The sequence below is a fragment of the Otolemur garnettii genome, unplaced genomic scaffold (genome assembly GCF_000181295.1).
Source record: "Otolemur garnettii isolate 467f Iridium unplaced genomic scaffold, OtoGar3 scaffold00007, whole genome shotgun sequence".
NCBI classification, from domain to species: Eukaryota; Metazoa; Chordata; class Mammalia; order Primates; family Galagidae; genus Otolemur; species Otolemur garnettii.
Window position 1 is genome coordinate 17,466,703 of NW_003852402.1, and position 17,713 is coordinate 17,484,415.

Consider the following 17,713-nt stretch of genomic DNA (forward strand, 5'->3'; position numbering starts at 1 on the left):
GGACTACAGGCGCCCGCCACAGCGCCTGGCCATTTTTTGGTTGCAGCCATCATTGTTGTTTGGCGGGCCCGGGCTGGGGATTCGAACCCCCCACCTTAGGTGTATGTGGCTGGCGCCTTAGCCGCTTGAGCCACAGGCGTCAAGCCGAAAGGGAATTTCTTAATGCCTGCAGTTTTCTGCCGTTTGCATTAATTCTTTGGGAGTGATTTCCAGGAAGTAGAATTATTGAGTCAAAGATTATATATGCTTTAATATATTTTGAAATATAGCTTTCAAAATAGCTTTCTAAGATTACCAATTTTCCAAGATTACCACTTTTCAATTCCATAGTTATATACGAGATACAAATTTCATCAACATTCTGATAGCTATAATTTTTTTAAAAAATCATTATTTGAAAATCTCATTGAATTCTAGGAAAGTTAAATATTCTTTTCCATGTATTCTTATATTGTTTTTCTTTTTCGTCTATATGTATCTCTTGCTTATATCTTTTCTGGGATGTTGGCGTTAGTGTTTTGCTTACAATAAAGATAAAATTATCTGTGGCAGATAGTATTATGATCCATTGTTTTCTTTCTTAAGTCTTCCTTAAAATGTAATTTCATCTGTCCGTCTTTTCTTTTGTGATTTCTTTTATAGGTTATAAATTTGGGAAATCAACTTCAGGTTTGATAAATATTTATTTATCTTTTTCATTTAAAAATATTAAATTCAACAAGTACTGTATTTCCCTAGCACCTACTTTGAGCCTGTCAGCACATGAGGTGTTAAGGACGTGAATTAAATAGGAATGACCTCTAACTACAAGAGAATAGAAGAAGGTGGATATTTTCACGGGCTAGTGATCTATCTCAAGACTCCTTCCTACATGACTGGTGAGAAGTCTATTAACACCCCATCCCTATCCTTGGTATCTATTCTGCCATTTTTGAGTTTTATTTTTGTAAGATTGTAGTTTAAATTACTTTTTTCCAAATTGCACCTCTTTGTTAGACTACTGTTTGTTGGATAGGTGTTTCCCACCCACTGATATATGGTGTCTCCTTTATAACTTAGGGTGTTATTTTTGTAATAGGGAGGCATTATCACGTATTTGTTGTGGAGTCAGGCTGACCTGTGTTTAGATCCTGTTTCTACTTACTGGCTAAATAACTGGACATGTTACTTACCCTGTCTGTGAAGTAGGGTGATAATCTTATCTATCACAGGATTGTTGGACAAATCAATGCAAAAGCGTTGGTTAATGCTCTTTTAAAAGGGACCGCATTATTGTTATCCAGCGATCTTAATGAAAAATTGCTTTGGGCTTGATAACATGATATATTTTTTCACAAGTGAAAGCAACCAAACCAAAAAAAGCAGTCTTTCCTATGGACATGAGTTATTTCAAGAAAAAGCTCAGAAAAACTAGGTTGTTTCCATAATTTTTTTTTTCTGAGCTCTTGCAAGCTTAGTTATGTCATTGGCAGAGGGTGTGTGTTTTTCCATTACCTCGGTGGAATTTAGTTCCCAGCACAGAGAGATGAATGGAATGTTGTATGAGCCTGCATAATTTAAAACTTAAAAAAAAAATCACTGAACTCCATCAAATTCTTAGATCTAGACTTCCCTGCCTTTCATCTGTCAGTTCCATTCCTGGTCTTGTGATACTTTGGTTTGTTCAGCCTGTCCTGACCTCAACGTCATACCTGTTTTCATTCTTGTTTCTGGTCAAATCACGGTATTCCTTGGCTTGTCCGGCTCCTAAAGACTCTGGGCTCCTTTTCGGGATGTGTTTTCTTTTTCTGCACAAGTGCTCTTCCATAATTTCCAAAGTCACAGGGGCAGAAGTAGCAACACTGGGTAGACAGAGCAGCAGTGGGGGGAGAAGAAGGAAGGCCTGACACCCAGTGGGCCCCCTCCCCATGGTTCTCAGTTCTTCAGCAAAAGTTTTGGGAGAACAGGGGAGACACCGACTGCCTGTAATCCTAAAATGAATGTGTCTTTTCTTTTTCAGTCTTGACTGAAACTAGATTGTTTTTCAACTCTGATCCCTCCATTGGCTGGCATTTTTCACCTTCCAATTTTGTTAAGACAAAAACCATTGCGGGGAACGATCCCCATGTGTTCATGGCAAACATAATCAGGAGGAAGACTTAAAAACAGTGGGATCGGTGAATAAAAATTGTTGTATTTTAAGTTGTCCCTGAGCAAGGAGGCATGAGCCAGAAGACAGAGGAAAATACAGAGCGATATGCCCAGTTCCTTTCACAGCCCCATAAACCCATTCAGCCTTATATCTGCGCAACTCTGAATGATTTTCAAGAAGAGAGAGACTTTTTGGCAAATAACATCTTCCCTCAGCTTAAGACACTCTGCAATTCCCGAGGCACATATTTCAAAGCTGTGGACCTGAGTCGGTCAGCAGCGGAGACCCCCGAATCCTCCCCAGCCAACCTGTTTCGACAGCACTCTTGTCTCCAGTCGCAGCATCTGAAGCTCTGTCTGGACCACGTGAACAGCTGCTACCCCTTTTTCATCTGCATGCTGGGTCAGACATACGGGGACTTTCTCCCCGACTACTCAGCGTTCACATTCTTCAAAGCTACTGACTTGTCAAATTTATCCAAACTAGAACAGAATCTCTATGTTGCTGCCAAAAATGGTTATCCCTGGGTCCTGGAGAATCCCAACTGCAGTCTGCTGGAGTTTGAGATCATTCAAGCAGCATTTCGGAATGAGTCGGAATTTCAGTATTTTTACTTTCGGAAGGGAGCCACGCTGAGGACAGTAGACGAGAAAAAGGAAGAGAAGCCGCCTTCAGGTTCTACGGTGAATGAAAAAGAAAAATTGAGGGTTGGAAGGCTTAAGGCCAAGATTATTAGTAAAGGGCTCCCCGTCCGATTTTATGCAGATCTCCGTGAGCTGGGTGAGCTGCTTTTCAAGGACTGGTCGGTTGTGATAGAAAAGCTTTACCCAGCCACTCCAAGGATTGAAAATATAGGTTAGTAAATACAGAGATAGCTGAGTCTGTCCTCGGTAGAAGGCTAATGTTTTGTAGGTCTTTCTTATAAAAGGAATTTTTTAAACAGCTGGAAATAGTCCTTAAGCAGTTAAAATTATTACTGTATACTTGTAACACGTATTTGTTCGTTTTGAAGATTTTTGTAACAAAGTCAGAGTAAATAATGGGGTCATGGAAGATTATTAAGGAAGTTAAGGAGCTCAGGGAAGACCTAAATATCTAGCAGTTAACATGTGGATCTGGGGCAGTGGTACTTAACCAATTTTGCCCCCTCCAGTGACATTTGGCCATGTCTAAAGATATTTTTGGTTGTCACAATTGGGGGAGAGCCACTGGCACCTTGTGGGAAGAGGTCAGTGATACTGTTGACCATCCTACAGTCCCCAAGACAGCCCTTTGCTAAAGACTTGCCCAGCCCAAAATGTGAATAGTGCTGAGGCTGAGAAATCCTGGGCTAAAGGGAAAGGAACAAACTTTTATTGTTATAATAATTATCTTGTGCTTGGTGTGTGTATCACATTTAATCTTCAAGGGTTAGCCCTGCAAAGTAGGTGCTGTAATTCTGGATTTGCACATGAGCAAATGAAAGCTATTGTATAGTAATTAAGTGTGTCACCAATGTTACAGTCATCTGAATGCAGTGTGGGGGGTGGGGCAAAGACCAACCTATGCTGGCTAAACAAAACTCTGCCTACAAGGCAAATCCTTTTGGACCCTGGAAAAGAACACTTATCGGTCACAACTCTTTTGGTTGCAAATAACTCAAACTACCTTCAAGGAAATGGGAATTTATTAGCATTTATAACTGCAAAGCCCAAGATTAGGTCTGGTTCAGCTCAGCCTTCATCCAGTGGCTTAGATGATGAAATGATGTTACCAGACCCTCATCTCTCACTGTTTCGCAGCTTGGCTCTGCCGCCCTGATGTTGGCTTAGCTCCATGGCTCCTTTCATGGAGGAAAATGCTGTAATTGCTCCAGGTTCAAGTTCAGCAGAAGTGAACTGCTCCCAGTCTTAGCGGTGACTAGGACTCAGGTTAGCCTGCCCTGGGCCATGTGCCTGCATCTGACTCAGTCACTAGTACCAAGAGAAAGTGATGCTCTGATTGCTTACTCCTGGGTCATAGGTCACCTCTGGAGCTAGAAGTGGAGTCAGATTCACTGGAATAATATGAACCAACAGTAGGGATGGGTGGATCCCACATGAAAATCTAGGGCTGTTAACTGAAAATTAGAATGGAGTAAGTTGGGTGGAGTAAATTGATGTTGGGCAGCCAAAAAGTATCCCAAATATTTACTACTAACTTAGGGTGTTAGAATTTGACATATATGTCATCAGATTCTATATTTTTCAGTTCCTAGTTGTGTGACCTTAATACTTAATAAGCGAATTACTTAATATTGGTAAGCCTTAATTATTTTCTTCTGTCAGATGGGCTAACATTGGGTGGAGCTTGTGACTCAGTGATTAGGGTGCTGGCCCCATGTACCGAGGGTGGTGGGTTTGAACTCGGCCTGACCAAACTGCAACAAAAAAATAGCCGGGGTTGTGGCAGGCACCTATAGTCCTAGCTACTCAGGAGGCTGAAGCAAGAGAATTGCCTCAGCTCAAGAGCTGGAGGTTGCTGTGAGCTGTGATGCCACGGCACTCTACTGAGGGTGACAAAATGAGACTCTGCCTCTTAAAAAAAAAAAAAGATGGGCTAACATTAACTACTTTGAGAGTAGAAATGTTTGCCAAACGCTGAAAAACAGCACCTAGCACAAATTAGGCACAGGATAAATAACTGATGAGAATAATAATGCCGAATGGGTCCTGGAAGAATGTGTGCATTGGTCTAAAGTCAGAAATGTGGTTAATATTAATATTCTTTTACTAATCTCAGTCTGAATTGAATCCATTGAGTAATATTCACTAATGTGTTCAAAATCAAGGCTTTTGTATACTTAGGTTAGGGTCAGATTATTTCTCAATAGTAGTCTCCTTAGTTTTTGGTTTTGGATATTGTTGAAAGATTAACTTGTTTTAGACTTTATTTTCTTTTTGTTGAGACAGAGTCTCACTATGTCATCCTTGGTAGAGTGGTGTGGCATCACAGCTCACAGCAACCTCAAACTCTTGGGCTTAAGCAGCATCACAGCTCACAGCGACCTCAAACTCTTGGGCTTAAGCAATTCTCCTGTCTCAGCCTCCCAAGTAGCTGGGACTACAGGTGCCCTCCACAATGCCTGGCTATTTTATTTTGCTGTGTTGTTGTCATTGTTGTTTAGCAGACCTGGTCTGCTGTTGTTTAGCAGCCTCGGTGTATGTGGCTGGCTCCCTAACCACTGAGCTATGAGTGCCAAGCCTAGACTTTATTCTTGAATGTATATATGTGGTCTGAATTAGAAGATACAGGATGGATGGATTATAAAAAATGCTTTAGAAAGATGTGCTAAATTCTTTTTCCTTTTGGGTCTTCAGTAGTCTTTAATCACTCAGCTCCAAAATCTCACAGTCCACAGCTAGGGGAGCAATAGGTCATTTGGCCAGCTGGTAGTTCATGTCAGATGATATAGAACTATCACTTTAGACTCTTGACCTTATAAGTGCTTTTGAGGTCCTTGAAGGTACCAAGAATAATGGGTGAAGCTTAAGATTAGCACATGAGGCCGACTGAATGTTAGGGCATCCCAGATTCTAAGATCTTGACACTTGAAGCTGACCTTGCCCTGACTATAAGCCCCCCAGGTCTGTTCTGCTCTTCACCATGCCCATGAGGCAGCCCAGTTAACTATAAACATAGAAGGTGAGCATCTTGGGAACCTACCAGGCTAACCTGTCTGCTCTTTCTTTTCCCGAATATGTTGACAACAGCCTCTACCCTTAAAAAATACAAACTTGGGCAATGTGGATGTCACCAGAGATAAGAGAGCAGTTTGGCATACTAGGACGCCCTGACTTTAATTAGGATTAAATGTAATGAGTGTAGAATTGCAGTAAATTGAACCTGGAAGAAACTCCAGAGATCATCCCATTGTCTGCCCATCCCCTTATTTTACCAGACAGTTTAAAGTACTCACCCAGTCTCAGAGCTGCAACTGTACCTATGGTTGTCATTTGTATTGGGGTGTCATTGTTTGTTTGTTTGTTTGGAGATGAGTCCTTGCTCTGTCTCTCAGGCTGGAGTGTAGTGGCTCAATCATAGCTCACTGCAGCCCTCAACTCCTGAGCTCAAGCAATCCCCCTGCCTCAGCCTTCCAAGTAGCTGGGACTACAGACACAAGCCACTATGGCCTAGCTAATTTAATTTAAAAAGTTTTTTTTTTTTTAAATGAATGCAGGTTTGCTATGTTATCTAGGCTGGTCTCAAACTCCTGGCCTCGAGTGATTCTCCCCCACCTTGGTCTCCTAAAGTGCTGGGATGACAGGTGTGAACCACTATATCCAGCCCCTGGCATCTTATCCTAAATGTATACTCCACTACCTCCAATCTCTGCCATGGACACTGCATATACACTGCATGATTGAATTAGGCAACTTCCTACTTAGCTACCGATTCGGAAAAATAACAGAATATATATAGCAAGTCTAATGTTGTTTTGCTCTTATCATTCTGACTGAGGTCATGAAATGACTTGTAATAGTATTCCAGGTGTAAATAGCATGAGGATGGTTATAGTTTTCTTTCCCTGGCTCATGGAATGAACTGTGAAATACGGAGCCCAAATGGAAAGAAGGTGATATTGATAGAAGAGACAGAAACTGTCCAGGGCATTTATAATAAATAACCATGTACACTTGAAAATGTGAAACTACAAATCTAAAATACTAAAACTTATCTTTTTGACTATGAAGACTACAAGCACAGGTTTGAACGTTCCTATCACGAAGAATTTACTGAGAAGTGCGAGCAAGTGTTTGTTATTTCCAAGGAGTCCAAAAGGACCTTTGAAATCTTGGAAAAATTTGCCTTAAAGGATGTGGAAATGGATTTTAACAATGCAGCAGCAAATTCCAGTTTAGATTCTGTTCTCAGGTAAGAAGTCCAGAAGTTCCAAGCCTTTCCATGGGGCCCAAGCAAAACAGCCTGACTTTGGTAAATGTGATCCCCTAAATTTGGGTCGTCTCTCCTCATGTCCCCCATTCTCTGCCCATCCTCTCCTGTAAGAGAGACCCTGTGGAAACCACCCCTGAGTTAGAATTTCCTTATCGCTGTGCATTTGCAAAGCTTCTCTGGTGTTTCATACACTTTCTTCCAGTGTTCTCAAGAAGATTATAAACTCCGAGAGGGCAGCAGAGAATCTGCCCTCTCTTTCCTCCCACTCTGTCAAAATTGGTCTCAGTCGTTCCCAAGAATGACAGAATGACTTTAAAGAGACAGATTAGATAGGACATGCAAATAACAAATCCGCATAGTGTTGTATAGTTTACAAACAGCTTCTGTACATAGATTATCATTATTAATGACGTTCAGATACTAAGCCAGCACTTACTAAAATGATACAGGCCACATCATGCTTTGTGTTTACATGGAAGGAGTTGAGTTATCTTAGCCAATGTGTGCACTCCTTCCCTGTTTTATCTAGTGTCCCCTGCAGTGTAACTTCTGTATCTTTGCCACCCTGGGTGGTGACATACCCTGTGGGCTAGAAGCTGAGACCAGCTAAGAAAGCTCAGGTTGCCTAAGGTGCCCTTCCCAGTCTCATCCCTAGAAATGAGGGAGGGTCTGAGGGTACTTTTATTTCTTTTCTTTTTTTTTGAGACAGAGTGTCACTTTGTTGCCCTCAGTTGAGTGCCACGTCTGAGGGTACTTTTATTTCTTTTCTTTTTTTTTTGAGACAGAGTGTCACTTTGTTGCCCTCAGTAGAGTGCCACGGCCTCACAGCTCACAATCACAGCTTAAGTGATTCTCTTGTCTCAGCCTCTCGAGCAGCTGGAACTACAGGCGCCCATCACAACCCCTAACTATTGTTTTGAATCGGGGTCTTGCTCTTGCTTAGGCTGGCCTCCAACCTCTGAACTCAGGCATTCCACCTGCTTCTGCCTCCCAACTGCTGGGATTACAGGTGTAAGCCACTGTGTCTGGTGGTACTTTTATTTCTTAGTCAATATTTCTTCCATCCTCACCCTCCAGCTTTGACCATGGATCTCATTTATCCTGGAATAAGCCCTCAGTGGCTGCGGTGGCTCAGGGCTGTCCTCCACCATTGCCCTCTACCCTGGGCTCAGCACCCACCAGTGGAGTCCACTCAGGCGTGGAGCTACCAACATTCTTGTGGTTCTGACAGCACGTGCCAAGAGGAAAATAATTTATTTGGTTATTGAAATATGACGCTTAGTCAATATTTTTATGACTACAGGAGAAATATACGGGTCACAGGTTAAGAATGTTAGGATTGAGTAGGCAAATCTGTAGAGACAGGAAATTGCTCAGTAGCTCCTGGGGGGTAAAGTTGGGGGGAAATGGAGAATGACTCTTAATGGGTACAAAGTTTCTTATTTGGGGTGCTGAACATATTCTAGAACTAAACAGGAGGATGTTTGTGAACATAATGAAAACCATTGAATTGTGTGCTTAAAAGTGCAAGATTTTTGGTATGTGAATTATTTCTCCTTTAAGTTATGATTTTGAGTATTTCAGAGTGGAGAAGTTTAATAAACCTAATTGCAATTAAACAACTCGAATTATTGTGCTCGATAAAAATACAACAATGTATTGAGTCTTTTAGATTAGCTGTGTGAAAACATTCAGGGCTTTGTTTGGCCATTTGGAAACAATGCCCTCTACTGTGAGTTCCCCAATAGAGTGTGGAGGTCAACAGAAAAGGAGTGTCCTTTTCAAGTTGCAAAGCATTGTTTTACCAATCAACCACATGCCTCAAGAGCATTTTTTTCCCTTCTCACTTTGAAAGGAGCCACAGATTGCTTTGCCATGTTTTTGTTATCTATTTGTTCTTGAGAAGACATCTGTAAGATTCTAGCCCTAATTGTGTCCATGTATATTTGCATTTTTCCTTCCTTGTTTTTATGTGTTAGGCACCAAGAACTATTTTAGACACAAGACATACCGTAGTGAATAGAGAGACAAGAACCCCAGCCTCTTTGGAGCTTGCACGGTGAAGACAGGCCATAACCCTAATAAACATGTAACGTATGTATATGCTACATACGTTCAAGTGCTAGGGAGCAAATGAAACTTTGAAAGGGAATAGGGTGAGGGAAGCCTCATGGAGAAGGTGGTATTTGGGTAACTACTAGAAGTGGATGTGAGAGCAGGCTATGCAAATATGGATGGCAAGAGCCTTCCAGATGAGGTCATGGCCGACACCGAGGCCCTGAGGCTAGAGAAATAGCAGGGACACCAGGCCGCAGGAAGTCAGAGCTGCAGTGAGAGTGGCTGGGGCAGAGGTCAGAGAGGTGCTGGGTGACAGGAGGGTGAGTCTTGTCTCACAGGTCACGGTAGGGACTTGGGCTTTCGCTGCATTTGAGCAGAGCGATGACCTACACATATGGTGCATCTCAAAGGATTCACTCTCCCTGCTTGGTTGCGGATAGAGGGCATGAGGGCAAGGTGGAAACGCAGGGCATGTAATCTAATCCGACCACTCGAATCTGCTGGTGAAAGAATTTCCACAATAGAGCACTGATTCCTAAGTCACGCGAAGGCGATGGAATTCTTATGAAGTATCTTCTAAGGACACTGCTTTAGTTTTCCATTTTCATCAGCTTTCAGACTGGTCCTCTTTCTTTGCTGAATCTCAGTTTATTATATTTTATTGACTCATGTAACAGTTTATGGTCAGGTGCTGTGAATAAGGTAAGCCTGGTAACCTCCATCTTATGTAATTGACACCAATGAAAACTCACTAGATGTGTATTTATTGAGCCGTAACTGTGTAAGGCACGAGACTAGAGGCCATATATAGTGATATTCATGAACCTGAGAAGACTCTGCCTATCTAGAAGCTTTTTGCTAAAAACTAAAGCAACAAGACAACTTATGTTGTTGTCTGTCGGTTCAAAGAGACCATATTTATGGAATATTGCCACACCCTGGTGGGGGAGAAGCTTCTTAGTGAGTCATTAATGAATGACTTTTTTTTTTTTAATTAGTCTTATTTTATTTTTATTTATTTATTTTTGTGAGACAGAGTCTTACTTTGTCGCCCTCGGTAGAGTGCCATGGTGTCACAGCTTACAGCAATCTCTTGGGCTTAAGCTATTCTCTTGCCTCAGCATCCCAAGTAGCTGGGACTACAGGTGCCCACCACAACACCTGGCTATTTTTTGGTTGCAGTTGTCATTGTTGTTTAGCTGGCCTGGGCCGGGTTCAAACTCACCAGTCTTGGTGTATGTGGCTGGTGCCGTAACCACTGTGCTATAGGCACCGAGGCAATGAATTACTTTTTTAAAGTTGAACTTCTAATGTGTTTTATGGTGGTCATCAGGACTGATGGTCATATGATTGATTCAGTTTTTGACCCTTTATGTAACCTTGGGTTTTTATAGGACAACCCTAGGATGTGTGTAGCTGGAAGGGCCTTCTAAGGTTACTTCTACTCTCCTAAGTTTTTTGTTTTTGAGACAGAATCTTAATTTTTTCACCATCTGTAGAGTACTATGGCTTCATAGCTCACAGCAACCTCAAACTCTTGGGCTCAAAGCAACTCTCTTGCCTCAGCCTCCCTGGTAGCTGGGACTATAGGTGCCCACCACAATGCCTGGCTATCTTTTAGAGACACCTGTTGCACTTGCTCAGGGTGGTTGGTCTTGAACTCCTGAGCTCAGGCAGTCTATCTGCCTCGGCTCCCAGAGTGCTAGGATTATAGCCCTGAGCCACTGCACCCAGCCTACTCTCCTAATTTTATATCGGACCACACTCAAGCCCAGAGGGTGAATGACTTCTTTGAACCCAACCGAGGCCCAAATTGAGAGTAGAGCTAGAGGCAAAATGTATGCAGGGCAATTTTCTCCTCCTTCCCCCTTCTCTCCCACCCTGTTCTCTTTGCCCACCTGTCTACCTTCCTTGGTAAATAGACTTGACTACATTTCGCCCCTTTATTTTTCAGAGTAAATTCTTTTCCAGCTTACAAGTCTATTTTGCTCTTGTCTGGAGAACGCGGTTGTGGGAAGTCCACTCTGATTGCCAACTGGGTGAACTATTTCAGAAAGAAATATCCGAGCGTGCTGATGATATCTCAGTTTTTGGGGAGCACCTGTGAAAGCAGTGACATCATGTCTGTGATCCATTACTTCGTCACAGAATTACATCTTGAGAACTACGGTAACTAATGGGATGAAGCTTGCCCATTTATTCAGAAAACGTCTGGTGGGCTGGAAACGAACGGCTTTGTCTTCTGCTCATGTGGCTGTTGTTTTCTTGTTCTGATCCAAACCCCTTATTCTCTTTCTTACATATCTACCTGCCCCTTCCCCTCACAGAGATAAACTCTCTCCTTCCTTCTGTCCCTATCTGTCTGTCTTTCTTCCTCTCCTTCTTCCCTTCCCCTTTTTTCCTTACTTTCTTCCTTCTCTTTGCTTCCCTTTCCTTCCCTTCCCTTCCTCTTCCCTTTTCTTCTTTCTTTCCTTTCTCTTTCTTTTCTTCCTTACCTCCTTCCTGCTCCCTCCCCTCCATCCTTTCTCCCTTCCTTCCTCTCTCTTTCTTTCTTCTTTCACCACTATTTTTTTATTTTATTTTATTTTTTTGAGACAGAGCCTCAAGCTGTCCCCCTGGGTAGAGTGCCATGGCATCACAGCTCACAGCAACCTCCAACTCCTGGGCTCAAGCGAGTCTCCTGCCTCTGCCTCCCAAGTAGCTGGGACCACAGGTGCCCGTCACAACGCCCGGCTATTTTTTGGTTGCAGCCATCATTGTTGTTTTGGCAGGCCCGGCCTGGATTCGAACCTGCCACCTTAGGTGTATGTGGCTGGCGCCTTAGCCGCTTGAGCCACAGGTGCCAAGCCCTTTCACCACTATTAATTGAGTACCTTTATGTGTCATGGCATTATTCCAGGCAGTGAGGATATAGCCGTGAACAAAATGGGCAAAAGTCCCTACCCCATGCAGTTTTCACATTACTGGGGAAGAGTTAACTGAGTAACTGAAGAAAAGACTGTTAGATGGTGGGAAGTTCCATGAAGAAGCAGCAGAGCGAGAAGGAAGGCAGTGTGCACACAGGAACTGTTAGGATTTTAAATAGGGTCTGGGAGGTCTCACTGCAGAAAAGACATTAAAATAAATACCTGCAAGAGAGGAGGGAAGGAGCCAGCCTGATATTTCAGGAATAGCCTTGTCAAGGAGACAAGCACAATGGTCCTCCTGACCATTGCCCCTCCTCTGTAGTATTCCCTGAGCCTGTTCATTTACTCACTTGCTCATTCATTACAAAATAGTTGCTGGTTACCTGTTCTATGCTGGACACTCTTCCCAGTCTAGGACTCCAGGAGTAAGTCAGGCAAGTAGGTCATGGCCCCATCCATATCATGTTCTAGTGGAGAAAGGCAGATAACAAATAAATAAGAGACATCAAATAACGATCATTGCCACGCTGAGTGGTGTGATGTGGTGACAGGTGGCTATTGGAGTAGTCAGGGACTATGTGTCAGGACTGGTTAGGCTAACTAGCTGCTGTATCAACTAAATCCCATTTCAGTGGCTTCTTAAATGGAAGCTCATTTCTGTTTTATTTTATTTTTATTTCAGATTAATATGAGGGTGCAAACAATTAGGTTATAATGTTGTGTTTGTTAGGTAAGGTTGTAGTTGTGCCCCTCACCCAGGAGGTGTGCCATATACCCTTACATTTGCCCTCAGTGGAGTGCTGTGGTGTCGCAGCTCACAGCAACCTCAGACTCTTGGGCTTAAAGTGGTTCTCTTACCTCAGCCTCTCAGTAGCTGGGACTACAGGCACCTGCCATAATGCCTGGCTATTTTTTTGTTGCAGTTGTCATTGCTGTTTTAGCTGGCCAGGGGCCAGATTTGAACCTGCCAGCCTCTGTGTATGTGGCTGGCGCCGTAACCACTATGCTACAGGCGCTGAGCCAATGTACCCTTACATTTTGCCCACTGGGTGAGAGCACACCAATTCTAGATGAAGCAGAAAGGCTGGGCCAATTTATATTGGGGTTCATAGACCAGAATATGGGATTTGGATTCTATTAAATGCAATGAGAGGCCAGTGGAGGTTTTGTATTTTGAAACTCCTAGGCTTGAGTAATCTTCTTGCCTCGGTTTTTTTCTATTTTTAGTATAGGTGGGTCTCACTCTTGCTTAGGCTGGTCTCAAACTCCTGAGCTCAGGTGACCCACCCTACTCGGCCGTCTAGAGTACAAGCATTACAGATGTGAAACACCACACCTGGCCCCAGTGGAGGGTTTTAAGAGGGGAGTGACACTTGGATTTGATTATTTTTAAAAAGATCAAAATCAGTCTGATGTGTGGGAAATGGATGTAGGGGCACAAGGACGAGGCAGAGACACCTAGAGGCTACTGCAGTGGTCCCTGTAAGGGATGACAGTGGCTTGGAGAGGACAATAGCAGTGGAAGCTTTAGGAGGGGGTTGAGGATTTGCTGAGGGATTGAAGGAAAGGGAGGAATTGAGGAATAGTCCTAGCTTCCTAGCTTCAGGCTTTAGGAAACTAGGCAGAAAGGGAGGGTGGTTGGGTGAGATGGGCCAACATTGGTAGGCTGGGGAGAAATCAAGTGTTCTGCTTTGCACACATGACAGTTAAGATGCAAGGCGTGTACCAGTGCGTGATGACAGTCGTGTGGAATCTGCACTGTGCCTGTGCCAGGAGCGGCTGGAGGGGCCTCGTCACCTGCATCCAAACCTGTGCCACCACTGATTAGCTATGGGACCTTAGGTGACTTATTCTAAACCTCTGTGACTCAGATTTCCTCTTTGTAAGGCATAGATAATAGTTTTTTAAAGAGTACCTACATACATGTAGTTGAGAGGATTAACTAACAGAATGTGGGAAAGACCAAGGCACTTGGCTCAGTGCGTCACGTCCAGTGAGCCCTGATGAATATCAGCTATTATCAGTGAGAAATGCACTGGTACATGTTTGCATGTCTGTGTCTGACTGTGGCTGTTTTGGGGGATTCATCTCTTCTCATGCAGGGCCATATACCCATGTGTGCCTCTGGGCCTTGAGTTGGGTATGTGTGTGCTCCAGTGGGAGTTTTTTTTTTTTTTTTGAGACAGAGTCTCAAGCTGTTGCCCTGGGTAGAGTACTGTGGCAATCACAGCTCACAGCAGCCTCAAACTCTTGGGTTTAAGCGATTCTCTTGCCTCCCCCTTCCAAGTAGCTGAGACTACAGGCACCCACCACAGCGCCCAGCTATTTTTTTTTGTTGTTGTTGTTACTGCAGTTGTCATTGTTGTTTAGCTGGCCTAGGCTGGGCTCAAACCCACCAGCCTCCGTGTATGTGGCTGGCTCCCTACCCACTGAGCTACAGGTGCCGCCCTCCAGTGTGAGTTTTGATGTATAACTCTTATCCGCATGTGAGGAGACAGGTGTATGAAACTCTGTTCTGTACAAGTGGTGAGTATCTGAGTAAATAGGGGTAGACATGTGGGTTGGGTCTTTGCAGTTGCCGTTCTCATAGTTGCAGTTGCTGTTCTCATAGTTGCTGTTCTAATAGTTCAATTTCAAGCCATGCGTAGCCACCATGTCCTGGTGTGGATGGCTCATTAGCAGTCACTGGGGAGCCCACAGGGGTGTGGACTGTCTTTACCATGAGGGTAAAATAAAAATCAGAAAAATCAGTAGAAGCAGGTGTGACCGTGTCTATGTGTCTATCCAATGACTAATCCTATTCTGGCGCATCCCAAAGGTATACAGTCTGGCCAGGTTGATGATGTAAACTCAGCTGTACGAGCCCAATTATGATTTTATTCCCAAAGTGAATTGTTATTTTAATGAATGTGGTTTGGGGTGCAGAAAGCTCCTAATAAAAACAGCCGCTATTTTCCAAGCGGACAGATCTTTAGACTGACAATTCAGGAACAGTTTGGGAACACTTGGCACCCCCAGTCCTTAAATGAACACCCTTTTTCATTAATGGCGGGAGGCTGAAGGGAAGGCCTGTGCTTATGGACCTAGCCTGCAATCCTGGTTCCACCATTTGCTAGCTGCATGACCTTGGGGACTTAAGCTCTCTGTCCCCCAATTTCTCATCTGTAAACTGAGATGAGATTTATAGTACCTACCTCCTAAAGCTACATGAGGATTAAAGATAATACATGGAAAGTGTATAAAATGGTGCCTGGAACATAGCTGTTGTTATTATCATTGTTATTTATTATTTTTTAAATTTCTCACTGTGCTAGAGAAAGAAGCAGGGAGTGGGGGCTGCTAAGGGAAATAGTTCATTCCCATTCATTAGCTGGATTAAGAAGAGGAAGGACAGCTCTACAGCAGTTTGGCGGGTGGGTGTAGAAGGCTAACCCAGGATCAGTGAGCGAACCAGAGCGAACCAGCCTTTGCTGCAAAGCTGAGTTTCACCTGGTGAGGTGGGTGTGCACAGAGGCGGAGAAGCTGCTGCTGCCTCAGAGACCGAGTCTGCACGGAGCAGACTTGGCTTCTTTGCAGAGAGCATTTTCCTGCTGCCTCAGCTGTCTGCAGCTGCAGCTCCTGCATGGGCTGTGGGCCAGGGACCCGCCCTGTTGGGAATCCCAGAACACCCTCCTGTGATGTTGACGTTTCTCCTCCTCTGTCCTCAAGCCCTGCTCACCAGAATAAAGGGGTCTTGTGTCCAGCCGCCAGCAATCTGACTCCCATGCCCTTTGCTTGCCTTGCAGGCAGCTGGTGTCATTGAAAATACCCTTTGCAGGTCAGAGGACAGTCACTGACTTTCTTATTTGCATGTTGTCTCTGTGTTACCCCATGGAACCTGGTGGCAGCCCGGAATAACAACAAGTTCCATTTGTTGGTGACTTTCTGAGTACCGGCACTGTGCTAAGGGTTTTATCAGAATCTCATTTAATGCTCTGTGTACCATTAGGATCATGGATAGGGAAACCGAGCCTAAGAATGGCAGGGCCACGCAGCTACACGTGGGCAGAGCAGGCTGGCAAGCTCCGGTGTCTGTGGAGTTCTAGTCATTTCTGCATGGTCCTGCCACCTGGAGCCAACAGGGGAAAATTTCACTCTTTTGGATGAGTTCCATCTCTCCGTGTCTTTGTTCAGTTCTTTTCTCCTGAAATGCCCTCCCTCTTCTCAGGGCAATGAACGCCTTCTCTCTCTGTCCTTTTTTCTCTGCCATCCCAGCTAGCGTGCTGTGCAGTGGCTCATAGCTCGCTGCAGCCGCAAGCTCCTGGGTTCAAGCCATCCTCCGAGAAGCAGGGACGACAGGTGTGTGCCACCACAACCCGCTATTTTTTTTTTTTCTATTTTTAGTAGCGATGGGATCTTGCTCTTGCTCAGGTTGGTCTCAAACTGCAAAGCTCAAGTGACTCTCCTGCCTGGGCCTCCCAAGTGAATCTCCTGCTGGGATTACAGGTGTGAGGATTTCAGGTGTGAGCCACTGCGCCTACCCCCTTCTCCTCCTCTAAGGCTCCATTCAAAGGCTGCCTTTCCATACACGGGCTGATGGGTTCCTCTTTCCTTCACCCCTCACTTCAACCAGGTGGGAGCTATAGCCCTAGTGCAATTGCATTTTAGCTTTCCTTGGTGTCTCCCTCCAAATACTGTACGATGTCACCTTGCTTGGTCCCTCAGGTCACTTACAGTCCGGTCGGTACGTGTTTGATTTTTTGTCTTCCTGTCTGAGTTCTATGAGTGCAGGCATCATGTCTATTGTATTGGCTAATTGTCATACACAGTGCTTGACACAGACAGAGAAGCTTCTCAATAAATCCATGTTGACAACATGGATAAAGAGTTAGTCAATTCCCAAGCCACGGAATAGGTTTTTAAACACATCTCAAGTGTATTACCATTTAAATTAGTCAACGGGCCACTGTCATTTAGCAGATACAGATTGGTTCTGCCAGAATAAAGAGACGTGTCTGGGATCATTCTCCAACACTTACTGACGCTGACTTTACCTGCAGCATCATGTTGAGGAAAATGATAATTTTAAAAACGCCGCACATCGCGTTTTTCTTCATAGGCCAGGCCACGCGTCTATGAGGATCTTCCTTGAGTGTTTTTTGTCTAGCTTGGGATTCCTTTTTGCTGATTGTACCGGTGAGACTGTGCTTAATGATTGTCAGGTGGTGCCTGTCCCTTGTGGCTCATCCGTCTGCTTTGTCACTTAGCCCCCCTGCCAGCCTTGTTGAAGAGGCAGACAGTCCACACCCCTGTGGGCTCCCCAGTGACTGCTAATGAGCCATCCACACCAGGACATGGTGGCTACGCATGGCTTGAAATTGAACTATTAGAAAAATAAGTGTTTTAAAAGCTCTGGACGATCTGTGTGTTCACATCCCTTCACCTCTGCAGGCCTCAGTTTCCTCATTACAAATTGAGGGGTTTGGACTAGATTAGATGATTTGTAAGAACCACTTCTGTGCTAAAATTCTGTCATTTAAAGGTCTGATATCTCAACAGTGTCCCTAATTTTAAAGATTTTTTTTAACAGTTCAAAGGGTGAAGCATTGAGCTTCATGAAGCTCTTTTCTGCCTTGAATTGTGGCTATTTATGTACAGAACCCATTTACATGGCTTAAGTGCTTGACTTTCTGCCCCAGGCCATTTTATCTCCTCTGGTGACTGG

General features: G+C 44.0%; 1 protein-coding gene across 1 annotated transcript in view; it reads left to right on the plus strand.

The window, feature by feature from the left end:
* The first annotated feature begins 823 nt into the window (after positions 1-823).
* The window catches only part of LOC100959601 (putative tetratricopeptide repeat protein 41), an 81,399-nt gene continuing 64,509 nt past the window's right edge, over positions 824-17,713 (plus strand). The window contains exons 1-4 of the mRNA XM_023509466.1: positions 824-878; positions 2,000-2,986; positions 6,844-7,024; positions 11,058-11,272. Coding sequence (XP_023365234.1) covers positions 2,203-2,986; positions 6,844-7,024; positions 11,058-11,272 — 1,180 coding nt within the window. The 5' untranslated portion in view covers positions 824-878; positions 2,000-2,202. The remainder of the gene's footprint in view (positions 879-1,999; positions 2,987-6,843; positions 7,025-11,057; positions 11,273-17,713) is intronic.